The following is a 13,811-nucleotide window of genomic DNA, read 5'->3' as shown; positions in this document are numbered from 1 at the left end:
GGGCTGCGCGGCCACCCGCCCGCCCGTTCGCAGGCTCCCGCGGCCCCCGCCCCCGCCGGGCTGAGCGCAGTGCCAGTGAACGCGGCGAGGAGCGGTTCCAGTGTGTCCTCCGGGCGGCTATAGGCTGCCACAGGATGTGCTTAAGCAAACAAAACTACTTTTCCTCATCCCCCATCCCCCACCCGCGCCGCAGCCCTGCGCGGACGGCCGTACGGGATTTGGGCAACTTTGCCAGGTCGCCCCGCACCCCCGGGCCGCTGGGTGGGCTCCCAGAGCGCGCGGGAGGAGGGCGCGAGGCACATTTGCATGTATGCAAATTTCTTTGAAAAATCAGACCTCCTAGGTAACTTTTTTTCCCTCCTCTGAAATGCGGTACGGCTCAAAGCATTGTAATCTCTCCAGCTAAGCTTTCTGTGGGAATAGAGTCGTCGGTAGAGGTAATTATGCACAAAAGCCTGCTAACTTAGAGTAGCTTGGGTCCCGTGGCATTCAGAGCAGGGTGCTGGGGAATAAGCTCACCCCAAAGACTCCCCAGGTTGCGGGGGAGGGGGCCTGGAGAAAGGCAGGCGGAGAGCGAGGAGCGGACGCTCCCTCCCAGATCTCGGGAGCTAGTGGATTCGAACACAAACGCCGTACAAAAAGTTCTGTCGCGTTCGGAAACAACAAAAGCATAGCTGGGACATCTTTTCTTTTCTTTCTTTCTTTTTTTTTTTTTAATGTTGAGAAGGAAAACAACAACAACAAAAACAAAACAAACACAAAAAACAGTGAAAGAGTCTTCCCCTTAAGGAGGGGTATATTTTGGTCCCCAGATATGTGCCCAGAACTGGACGTGGGCTGCCACCTTAAGTCTCTGTTCCCCAGATACTCTAGAAGGGTACCTTTGCGGATCCCTTTTTTTCCTCCCCCAGGTAATAGTTCTTAAATTGGAAAAGGGCTTCCTGCAATTATTTTAGGTTTGCTAAAGTATTGTTTTGGCAGAAAAGGGGGGTGGTTTTTAGGGTTTGGCAAGATGCCAATAAGCCTGCTCTTCCAGTTTGTTTCTTTTTTTTAACTTCATATTTTCTCTCTAGACTCTTTTCTCTTGGAAAAAAAATATATGCCTGCGTCCTCCAAGCCTTCATCTCATTTTCTCCTCCTCCTCTCCCTCCTGGAAGTTTACAGCCTCCTGTATTTGTCAGCCCTTCTCAGAAATCCCAAAATTCCGATACTGGCACACAGACTCAGGATCTGCACCTAGTTTAGGGGCTTAGAGTCTGAAGAGAAATCCCAGGTGTGCCCACAAGGCACATGAGGGTGACTCACTGGGTAAGGCCACTGAACACTTTCATTCAGACTCTTTTTTTTTTTTTTTTTTAAGGGGCATTAATGCTACCAGAGAAGGCGCAAAATAAAGCCCTCTCAAGCAATCCTGCGTCTCTCTAAAGTGATTTTGTTTGTTCTCTAGTCTGTTTAGTGCTACTATATCTCCCCATTTTAAGAAAGTATTATCGCTCACCCCCCTCCACCCCCGTTCTGGAATATTATTGGAAATCTCTCAGATCACTTACTAGGGATTGAAGGAAAATTAAAACTTCAACTTTTAATTAGAACATCCATTTTCCCCAAAATTAGCAACTGCCTTTCCTTGGTTTTTCCAGGGTTTCAGTAGGGGAGGAATGTCCTCCAAGCTAGAGGAGTCACTGAGACAGTATTCCTGGCCTCGAAACCCTTTGCTGGGATCTATAACTTCAACGCGCTCCAAGTTTCCTAGACAGACGTTTCTGGCTGAGGGACCCAACATGTAACTGAGGCACAGTGAGAGGACATTGTCCCGTGCTTACTCCGGGGACTCTCTTCCAGAGTGGTTTAAAATTTTTCTTTTGGTGTATTAAAAGATACACTTCACATCTGCCTCTTTTCAAAACAGCAAAGATTCTTACTTTTGATTCTCAAGGGGAAATTTTTTTTAAGAACTGGCACGCCGCCCTGCTTTTATTTTAATAGGGGAAAGTAATTGAATGCTGATATTTCCACTTTAGAAACTTCTTTTGTTGCAGCAGTGGATGTGCCCGCGATTTCCAGCATTCTGCGGTTAGCAATATTATCTTAAGTAACTTTTGGCGCCCTTCGTAAGACTTTTGGATATGGGACGATTGTTTGCGCCCTCTAGGCAAGGGTTGGATCCAAGTTCAGCACCAAAGCCCTCCACATCCGCTGCTGCCTTCTCTCCTATCTGCGCCAGCTCCGGCTCCCTCCCCCGCTAGGGAGGAGGGTGGAAGGGGGAAGAGGGGGGGGGAACGACACTACAAAGCCCAGTTCCAACTCCAGCCTTTGCAAACTAGACTGAGAAAAATACAGAAGAGTTACAGTTACAGAATAGCTTCTGGTAACTTTCTCTCCAACAGGCATAAATTTAAACACACACAAAGAAACAGATGTTCGTCAGAGGACAGACCGGGTTAAAAAGCATTTCTAACTTTCTCCCTCTTCCCAGGTTGCAAAAGTAAACCCTTGTCTCGAGTTCACAAAGATATTAAGGGGGGGGGAAAGGAGAGGGAAAGAGGGCCAAGGAAGGGGGAAAGAGGAAGGGAAAGAGGGAGGGTGGGGAGGAGGGAGGGAGAGGAAGAGAGAGAGAGAGAGAGAGAGAGAGAGAGAGAGAGAGAGAGAGAGAGAGAGAACCTGGACTAGAGATGTCACTGTAGGGAACACAGGTGAAGTGTGAAAACTAGTTTATTGCGACCATTGTTAGGAAGGGTAAACCCCTTATTGGAAATAACTGCTCCAATCATTTATTTTGCAAGTGGTAGGAGGCTGCCTTGAAACAGGACTGTCTTTGCAAAAAGGAGGCTCCTGCCATGGGCTCTGCTATCCATATTCTTCCTGGCACAGAGCCCAGTCTTGCATTTACTGTGTTTTATTTGCAGCAACGATACCTTGCCAGCTTTAGTGAAATCCTCTTAGATATATAAATTACGTCAATAAAGTTTCACTTATATGTACATCTGAAATACCTCTCATTTCAGAGACTACTTAATTGAGAAACTGTATTAATATGATTTAGATTTTAATGGCCAAAGTAGTGAAGCGAGGACTGGGAGTCCTAAGTGACAAGACCATTTATAGTTATTATCAAGACTAACTTTATTAACTAGCATTTCCAGCCTTTCTTTTCTCTAGTTTTTGAGCTGCTGGTCACTTGGGTGCAGATTTTCTTACATGCATACAATCCCAACTGAATTGTGTTGCTGAGCTGAACATACAAGTGAATTGCAACATCAACTTCCCAAACCAGGTTTGACCAGAAGGCCCAAAGCCTCAGGAAATAGTTGGATGAAAATTAAATCCACAAAAAAGGAAAGAGTCCATGTTTTTTCCATTCATTTCCTACAGAATTAGGTGTAGACACTGCGGGAGAAGAGGAGGTGGATGTATTTTAGCCAGAGACTGCCAGTTACATTTCAAGACAAGCTACTGCTGTTGGTTTCCACCAGGCTGATGTTAAGAACTTGAACAAGGGGCCAGACTCCAGCTAATAGGGAGTGGATTATCATCCACACATCAGCACCCTCCACTAGAGTTGTTCTAACAAGAAGAAATGTGAACTTGGCCAGTCTTAATAAGCTCATGCCCATAAACTGAAACAGTAGAATTCATGAAAATCCACTCCCCTGCCCCTTTTCCTTTCAAATCTATAAAACAGCTGCTGGCCCACTTCTTCCTTAAAAAGGACTTGATACGATCCTAAAAGCTAGTGAGACGTTCTGAAATGCTGACTACTCAACTATACTACTTCCTAAAGCTCAATGTGGTGCTCCCAACGTTCCGGCAGGATTGAAATCACATACACAGTTCTCAACTAAACCTCACCTTCTACAAGTTACCAACCTCCCCGAGTATAAAGAGATAATAACTAATGCAAAGTTAAATGTTTCTTTAGCAGAATTTTTGCAAAAAGCAAAGCAAAGAGGCATACAAGAGTCATGCAAAAATCCTCAGTCAGCTTTTTTTTTCCCTTAAATTCAAAACTCCTTCCTATTGTGCTTGCTAAATCCGGAAGCGCTTGTATCTTTGACAGCTTGAACCACACCATCCCCTTTAGAACTGCAGAGTACTTCAGCTCTCCTCTGCCCCGCCCCCTCTGGCTATTACGAACCATTGTACACCCAAGCCTTCTCGTGATTGGATAGAGTTTCTGTCAGTCTCCTGTGTTGTCCCAATGATTAGAGGATCGGATCGTCAATTATTCTCCCGGTCCAGACGTTTCTTTTCGGGTTAGGTTGACTGCAGAGGCCAGACGTCTTTAACAGAGCAGAGCACGTACAGGATTCTCCCCCACCCCACCCCACCACCACCACCACCCCCACCACCACCACCACCACCACCACCCCTTTCTGGAAGCGCTAGGAGAAAAAAAAAATCTGTTAAGCTCAGCAATTTTTTCAAATCCTGAAAAAAAGGAAACCCGGTCTCTGCTGCACATAACAGAAACGCCACCCACAAAGCTGCATCTTTAAAAGAAAACCATCACAATAGACACTTAGCCAGCAATCACTTAAGTGCATATTCGAGCTAGAGAAATTTAAAGTCTTAGCCATTAAGCATAATCATTCTACCGTTTATAAAACGCGTATCGTATAAATGTAAAATAGAAAGTTTTAAGATGTACCACGTACCATTGCAATGTAAAAAGAGTACGTGAGAAACTTTAAAATGCTCAGACGAATGGCTTCATTTGCTGTCCCCCCTTTTTTGCATTAAAAAATTCTAAATAAACTTGGAACCGTTGAAAACCCGGAAGAGATTTTTTAAAAGCTGTTGGCCAATTGCAGGCTTCTTGGAGAATTTTTTTTTTTAACTCCAAATCAAAAGGCTTCTGCAATTGCAAAGCGCGCTCTCTCCCTCTCCCAACCTCTCCCTCTCTCGCAGTCTGCCTCTCTCTCTCTCTCTCTCTCTCTCTCTCTCTCTCTCTCTCTCCTCTTTGAAAGCGATCCGCTCTAACCCGGGCTGGTTGGTTCTCAGATTCCCTCTGGCTTTGCTTGGTGTGCTTGTAAAGGACTTTGCAGAAGTTGCGATCGCTCCGGCAGCCCCTCTTTCCTCTCCCTACCCCCTTGTTTATTTCCGCAATCGCTGCAATTTGCATAGTAACCACGCTGAAGGCGGAGGGGCCGAAGGGGGCAGGGCAAGGCCGGCCTCCCCTCCTCCCGCTCCCGCCTCCAGTCTCCTCCTCCCCCGCGGCGCCTGGCCAATGGGAGCCCCTGCCTTCAGCGCAAGCTCGGGTCGGGACAGGGAGTTGGAGAACCGCCCCCGTGTTACTAGGCCCCACTCTCGGATCGCGGTTTTGGTGCAGTGGAAGTTTCCCTGCTTGCTGACCTCGCAGTGGGCACGGCAGAGACGGGAAGATGTAGTACGTTCGCCTGCGGTCGTGCGGGTTTTGCATGATTTAATCAAGTCTGCACACCTGCCTTCTCGGGTTCTTTTTCCAGAGCCTCTAGTGAGTTATTAGGCTAGTTCACGATGGTTGGTGAGAGATTTAACCTTTATTTGCACTGGTGTAGACCGAGAGTTAAACATCCTCTTTGGTGCACTAAATCAAGACAGAGCAAAATGTCGCAGAGAACTTGCAATGAGATAAGGCTTTCACCCAGGGTTCAGAAAGGAAAAGAGTGGCTCTGTTCTCCACAGAAAGTGCCTAGGTGGGCTCCCGCGAGAAAACAGCTAGCTGTTCTTCAAAGCAGTAGATACCATACCATTCTAATTTAATGGCGAAGCATCTAATTTATCAATATCCATACAAATCCTGGGCTGCACAAAGTCTAAATAAAGCAAATCTTTTCCTTCTTACAGTCCCAAGGAAAAAAAGGCTCTAAGAGTGATGACTTGGGGGGATTGGGGGGAGTGGGTTGTAAGTAGTACATGAAGTCCTTTTCACTGACCCATCTTATGTCACTAACCCACACTCTTTAACACCACCATGTCGTCTGGATAGTTCACTTTCAGCACTCGTTTATATATTTATTTTAACCATCAAAATAGCCTTTGGTGCAGAGCAGGGACCAACATCATTAAAGGAAATATTTCTTTAAATGGAAAACATTACAGCCAGACTATTACACTTATTGCTATTGTGTAGGTTTTTAAAATGTGTTTGTTTTGTGATTTTTAAGTAGCTTAGGATATCTTGCTGAATTAGTGAATTACTAGAAATTGTATGTTTAGCTCACTTGATTAAAAGAAATCATTCAACAAGTCAAGAGGACTAAGAACCTGGTAATTGTCTGATTTCCATAACCATCCTTGGTGAAGAGATCTCATTAATTAATAAGACCTTGCACAATTAAATTAGAGGCTAGAGAAGCCTCACCTTTTTTTTGGAATTATATTTTTGGCTTTAGCCATGTAGTTAGCAACTAGTCATCTGATGCAATGTTGCTGGGAGGGATCTTGCTGTCTGTATTAGGCTGGCTTTGCTGTTCTGGTCTGCTTTTCATAGCTTCAGATATGCTTTTACTCGACAAACCCTGCAATGTTGTATCCAGTCCTCCACTGAGCATCTATTTCCACTTGACATATTACTTTCAGCCAGAAATAAGCTTGAAGGGATAGATTAGTTTAGGCAATAATAATTATAAATGGTTTAAGTAATAAAAAATGTTCTAGGCCCAGTTTAGCTAATACCAGGTTCTGTTGCCTTCTGACAGTTATAACACCTATAAAATATGACATCGGCCTCTTCTGAGAATGGAGAGCTGTCAAGAGTTAAAAACCTCTGAAAAGCCCAAGAGGTGCCAAACCGTATTACATTGCTCTGTGCTCTACACTGCCATGTTCTGAACAACCAGCACTGCTGAGCAAGCTAGGCCTTGTCAGTAGTTGGTCACAGTGGGCTTTCTTTGCATTGTCTGAAGTTCATTATCTTGATTTAATGTGGTTGGTTGACGCCATTTCAAAAGTGAGCTTGTATTGTGTCCATCTGTCAACAACATAGCATGCACTTCAGAGTCTAACTTAGGTTTTAATCATACCATGTGACTTTATACAAATTATTTAATCTCTGAAAGCATTAGCTTCCTCATCTAGAAGATGAGAAATATTCAAATAATATGTTAATTACCTCCATCATATTGAGTCATTTTCTAGGCATGTTGATGTGCTAAGAACTAGGAATTGAAAGAATAAGATGTTGTCTCTGCTTTGAAGAAGGTTTCAGTCCTGGAGGAAGACAGTAATGCAATGTAGTAGGTGTACACACACACACACACACACACACACACACACACACGGCAATGGTGATTGATTGGGTCTGCATGGCTCCATAGAATCATGAATTGAATGCTGGAAAAGAGAAAATGACAATTGTACAGGAACAAAAGTAATCATTTTTCAGGTAGAGGAGGAAAGAGCAGGTCACCTCTCTCCAGGAAAACAGTATGTCACTGTATACAACGTACCACAGACAGGAGGTCCTGATGGTGGGTGTTTCCCTGGTTTGAGTTGGCTTGCTTTATAGAGGAAAATTTTAAAAGACAGGCTAAGGCAAGATCATCGATAGTCTTGTGAGCCATTTAAGCTTTCCTTTGAAGGACTGGGAAGTCATCAAAGGTGTTTAGCCAGAGAGAAATAGAGTAATATCTGCAAATTTGGAAGCTCCTCCTAGGAATTATGAAAAAGAGAACATTTAAAAGGGTGTGAGAACAAAAATAAATAAATTAATTAAAAAAAATAAAACTTGAAAAGCCAGGCATGGTAGTGCACACCTTTAATCCTAGCACTCGGGAGGCAGAGGCAGGCAGATCTCTGAGAGTTCAAGGCCAGCCTGGTCTACATAGTGACTTCCAGGCTAGCTGGGGCTACAGAGAGACCCTATCTCAGAAAAAAAAAAAAAAAGAGAGAGAGAGAGAAAGGTGAGAGAAAACAGAAGCCTACAAAGCCTGAGCTGTCCACAGCACAGGTACAGTCAGTAAGAAAAGAGTTCAAGAAGGGAGAGGACAGGAGATGATGGCAACTATGTTTGAATATGATATATTCCTCTCACATGCTCATATACTGAATGATTGGTCCCTAGCTGTGATGCTATTTTGGAATGTTCTAGAAGATGGCACCTAGATTAAGGAGGCATGTCCTTGGAAGCTATATCTTACCCTAGATTCATCTCTGTTTCTTTCTCTGTCTCCTGGCTACCATGAGTGAGAGGCCTGTGCCACATGCCCCCATGCCATGATGTTCAGCTGCCCTCAACGGGCCCAGACTGTGGGATGAACTCTCTGAAACTGTGAACCAAAGTGAATAATTTCTTCTTTTAAGTAGTTCTGTCAGGTATTTTTGTCACAGCCAAGGAAAGCACACTAAAACAATGGGAGAGAGGTAAGAAAGAAAGGAGATAACACCATTGAAACTAGTGTCCAAGATTTTGATCAGCAGGGACAATTTAGGAATGAAAACTTTCCAGACTTTCTTCAATACCCACATATAAAAATAAAAGAGTGTGGTGGCACACACCTTTAATCCCAGCACTTGGGAGGCAGAGGCAGGTGAATCTGTTGTAAGTTCAAGGCCAGCCTGGTCCACAAAGTGAGTTCCAGGCCAGCTGGGGCTGCAGGGAGACCCTGTCTCAAAAAGATAAACAATAAATAAATAAATAAATAAATACATAAATAAATAAATAAATAAAATGAAAAATTAAAATAAAAATGAGGCTCTTCCTGCTCACAAAGTGCTACTTTTATATCCTTAAGCCTACCAATTCATGAAATAATATAAAACAATGCCAGTAACAGTACTACTCATATATTGAGTAGTTCATACTCTGTTGATTTGTCCTAAGTCTGGAGTTTGCATCCCAGTAACCTCCACTCCACTGTACCATTGAAAATCAGGTGTGCATCAAGAAGATGATTCTGCATTGCCAACCCCACCCAGAGCCTCAGTTTTCTGTATACTTTGGCTTTATGCCTTGAAAATAGTTGACAATTCCAGGAATTCTGCTTTGTTGACCCAAATAAAACTGTAATCGTCTTGCAAGACATTGATAAGGAAACTAGAACACCAAAGCATTACAGAATTAGAGATGTACCTCAAAATTGCAGTATGTTTTAAGAATGTGTTTTAAATTGTGAATTAAATGGAAAGTTGATACCAAAAAGTGTATTTCATATTTTCTCAATTTCCTTGTGTGAATCCTAGATGAACCAATGAATTTTTTTATTATTTTTATTTTATGTGTATGTGTATTACCTGCATGTAGGTAGGGGCACCCATGTCCTGCAATGCCCACAGAGGTCAGAAGAGGCTGTTGGATCCCCTGGGACTGGAGTTACAGACAGTTGTTAGCTGTCATGTGGGTGCTGGGATTCGAACCCGGGTCTTCTGCAAGAACAACCAGTGTTCTTAACTGGTGAGCCATCTCTCCAGCCCCACCAATGAATTCTTTTAAACAAAGTAATTAACACACATTCAAAAGACTAACGTTATATTTAAATTTTTAAAATTATTTTTATGTGTACGCGTATATTGCCTGCATGTAAGTAAGTGCACCCATGTCATGCAATGCCCGCAGTGGACAGAAGGGGCTGTCAGATCTCCTAGAACTGGAGTTACAGACAGTTGTTAGCTGCCATGTGGGTGCTGGGATTCGAACCTGGGTCTTCTGTAAGAACAACCAGTGTTCTTAACCACTGAGCTATCTCTCCAGCCCCAAAAGACTAACATTATAATATAAATGATGACTTTTATAAGCAAAATTAAATCTAGAAATTAATAAGGCCCCCAAATAAGCAAGTTTTAGCATATGTTGTCCCTCCCCCCACTCCAATCTATTTTCAATCTGGTCTTGGATATACAAATGAACAGTTTAGAGTCAGTTATCTCCCAACCCTCCTTGCAGGGAGGTACATGACATGTGATTAAATTCTCAATGAAATGTGAGCAGCATTGTTGAATAAAAGCTCCTGTGTCACTTGTTTAAAAGAAATATGTCATGAGCTGTGGTCCTTTCCAAAGGCCGCAGAGAGGCCTAAGCTTCCAGTATAAAGACCAGGACGTGAAAGGACAAGAAAGCACAATGATAGAAGTAATGTAGATCTCTGTGTGGGGGGATCTCTCACGTCATAACCATTACTGAAACTATTAACTAAGATTATCAAATAATCTGAGAATACTTTTAGATTTGCTTTCTCTTGGAAATCCTACAGCTTTTTCTTTAAGTTGCTGTATATTGAATGACCAAAGATACACGCCACCACGCCCAGCTTTTATTTATTATTTTTACTTTATGTATATGAGTGTATTGCCTGCATGCATGTAAGTGCACCCATATTGTGCAATGCCTGTGGGAGGTCAAAAGAGGGTGCAGAATCCCCTGGAACTGGAGTTACAAACAGTTGTTATCCACTATGTGGGTGCTGGGAATCGAACCCTGTCCTCTGCAAGAGCAGGCAGTGCTCTTAACCACTGAGCCCCCATATATTGAATTTTATCATTGGCCTTCTTTTTGAGATTCTGTCCTGTTTAGTCCTTCCCTGCAACTCTCTCATCCCATCCACAAGCAATGGCTGCCTTTCCATTTTCATCACACACGTGTGTGTGTGTGTGTGTGTGTGTGTGTGTGACACACACACACAGAGAGAGAGAGAGAGAGAGAGAGAGAGAGAGAGAGAGAGAGAGGAGAGGAAAGAGAGAAAAAGAGAGGCCTTTTACCAAGAAATTCCTGCTTTTCTCCCCGTTCCATTCATTTTTCAAGAGTTGGTTTAATGCTCTTCCCACCTTTCTTAGGCAGAATTGCTCTCTAACATCGTACACTCATTCACAACTCTATGTTACACATCAGTTATTTATATGCCCATAGAGTCATAGAAATAATTACTTTGTTCATTCTTGTATACTTTCAAGCAAAGTGCCCACAGTAGACATTCAATAAATGGTAAATAATGTGTGGATGAATACAATCATGGTTACCTTTTCTAGCCTTTATGTTCTGGTACAAAAGAAAGTCAGGAGGATGCTGATGCAAGAGAGGCCATTATCACAGGGGAGACTTGCAAATAAAAAGAGGGACTCTGAATTTGCCTTTCACAGGAATTCCATGCTTAGCACCTTTAACCGTCTCCCTGGGTAGGTGGGCCAGACATTGTTACTCTACTACACAGAGGAGGAAACAGCTAAGGCACTATGAGGAGTTCCTCAGGGTCCTTTACACTTAGTAAATAGCTGAATAGAACATCCAATTCATTTGGAAATCCTCTTCAAAGCTCTACTTTATGATGTCTCCTTTAGGAAAGAATTTGGGCTTCAAGTTTTTGTGATGGTTAGCAGACTTTAATTATAATCAAAAGTAAGTATACAGACCCATCTTTCTTATATTGGACACAACACAATAACTGCAGAAAATGGAATACGATGTCATCTAAGTGTGCTGCTAGGGTAGCCAGAAAGGAAATCTAGTGTGGTTTACGATGCACAGAAGTATGAGAGCTGAAAAAGACCTCAAGAGAATCTAGCCACCATATTTTACAGATGATAAAACCAAAATTCTCAGAGTTAAAGAGCTGGCCGCACATCTGGTAAAGAATCAATCCCTAGTCCAATGCCAGTTTCATAACATCATGCAAAGGCTGCTCTGCAGAGTGGGAAAGGAGCAGGAAATTATCTCTGCCACCAATGTCTGAAAGAAGCCTGGGAAAGTGTTAATGAAGCCAGTGGAAGAAAGAAAACATTCAGTTCTCTAAACAAAATCCAGGCTGGAACTTAGAGGTTTACCTGTGTGTTTAGATAGTAAAGGATCATTTTCTGGAAAAATAAATGAGGATGGGGAAGGCAGCAATCTGGAACCAGAACTTTGGGGGTTGTGCCATGTTTAGAGTTGTAGACTGCCCTCCTTTCCTAGTCCCTACCCTTGGTGACCTTTGACAGGTCGGTTTTTCTGGCCCCTCTGACTTCCTCCTCTGTGAAACATAAATATCATCAGCCTTCCTTACTTTTTGAGATTTGATGAAGATGGGTCAGTGAAATCATGAATGTGAAACCGTTAAAATAAAATGGGAGAATTACTACGTGAAGGCCTGTACTACCAAGAGCTATTAGTAGAGGCCTGTGTAGGGTAAAGAATGCAGTTAGTTAGTGATGTTAAATCTCCTGTGTTTTCTATATTTTGGAGCAGATGTAGTGCTCTCTCTCTCACTCTCTCTCTCTCTCTTACACATGCACACACACACACACACACACACACACACACACAAAGATAAAAATAAGGTGAAGATGAGGACAACACTCCTAGTCCATGCAGTGAGATCCTATATACTCTATTAGTGTTGACATAAAATTTTGTTGAGGTTGTGCAAACATAAATACCTGAATTTGAATCCCTAGCACCCATGTAAAACCTGGGTATGGTCTTTATAGATATAACCCTAGTGCTGGAGACAGGTAGATCCCAGGAGCTCAGTGGCCAGGCAGCCTAACTGATGTCTTCCTCTGGCCTCTACATGTGCACACAGGTACATGTACCCATGTGTACATACATACACAAAAAAATTTCTTAGGACCATGAATTTCATAATAATCAAAGACAAAAAGATGAGAACTTATGAAACATACAATGGCTATAAAATATGAAAGTCTAGAAGAGTTATCCAAAAGCAACACAGATTTTTCTGAGGTTCAAGAAATTTGACACATACCTCCCACCACCTCCTCTACCAGTAGTGCTGTACACACAGCAGACCCTGGTGGTCACGAAAAGATCAGGCTTCTCCGTGATGCTCTGAGGGCCAGATGAGGGAGTGGAAAGACTAGGAACTTTGTCCAAGGATTGTTCTAGAAACTCTTCAGCCATAGCTCAAGAACTGGGGCTAGCTATATCAGTATTTCCTTTGTGATGGTCAGAATTGACATAGTTTAATATCAGTGTCTGTAAGTGGAGAGAATCAGCAATAAAGGAGAGCACTACTTGAGTTTGGTACCTCTGGCTCTGTGGCTTTTCACACTCATGTTAACATTCCAGAGATGACACTACAACTCACCAAAAAATAGAAAAGGAAGAAATGGGAGCGGAGAACCCAGTTGGTGTGGACACTGGCTTCAGAGTCCCTTTTCAAACCTGGGTCTGGGAACTCTCCAAATCTCTTGACTTTTCTTTTTCATAAGCTTCCCATAATCAAGCAGCCAGGGGAAGTCTCTCAATGGGTGCTGCAGAGCTGGAGTTATTGTTCTTGTTCTTACTTAAAACAACAAGCAGAATAAGTGGGTGTCTTGTCTCAAAGCTCAGTTAATAGGCTAAGAACCAGAATCACAGATCAGCCAAAGGCATTCTAGGAACAGGCAGGACATGATCTGCCTCTGCCTTGGTGGCCTCTAGGGGATGGCAGTATTTTCTCATTTATTGTGGTAAAATACATATAATGCACCATTCATACTTCAGCCATCTTAACTGTGCTGTTTGGTGGCATTAAATGCATTCACCGCATGTGCAGCCATCTCTGGCATTCATCTCCAGCACTTTTCCATCTTCCCAAACTGCATCTCTCCTTTTGCTTCTCCTACTTCCAGTGCCTGGCAACATCGCCCTATTTTCTATCTCCATGAACCAAATTATAAATAGAATTATACTGTATTTGTCTTCTGGTGACTGACTTATTTCACTTAGCATAGTGTTTTAAAAGTTCATTTGTATCGTAGCATGTGCCAAAATTTCCTTCCTGTTTAAGGATGAAGAGTGTTTCCGTCTGTGTGTGGTGTGTGTGTGGTGTGCGTGTGTGTGTGAGGTATTTTATTTATCCATTCATCAATGGACATTTGGGTTGCTTCCAAACCTGTGGCTTCTGTAACACTGTTGTGAA

The 13,811-nt window shown here is 42.9% G+C and overlaps 1 protein-coding gene across 1 annotated transcript in view; it reads right to left on the bottom strand.

The window, feature by feature from the left end:
* The window catches only part of Nfia (nuclear factor I A), a 377,440-nt gene extending 372,342 nt beyond the window's left edge, over positions 1 to 5,098 (bottom strand). The window contains exon 1 of the mRNA XM_008844440.3: positions 4,656 to 5,098. Within this exon, the coding sequence (XP_008842662.1) occupies positions 4,656 to 4,658 (3 nt within the window). The 5' untranslated portion in view covers positions 4,659 to 5,098. The remainder of the gene's footprint in view (positions 1 to 4,655) is intronic.
* Positions 5,099 to 13,811: the final 8,713 nt, after the last annotated feature.

Source organism: Nannospalax galili, unplaced genomic scaffold (genome assembly GCF_000622305.1).
Source record: "Nannospalax galili isolate Female #2095 unplaced genomic scaffold, S.galili_v1.0 scaffold71, whole genome shotgun sequence".
Lineage (NCBI taxonomy): Eukaryota > Metazoa > Chordata > Mammalia > Rodentia > Spalacidae > Nannospalax > Nannospalax galili.
This window is presented reverse-complemented; position numbering and strand designations above follow the sequence as displayed.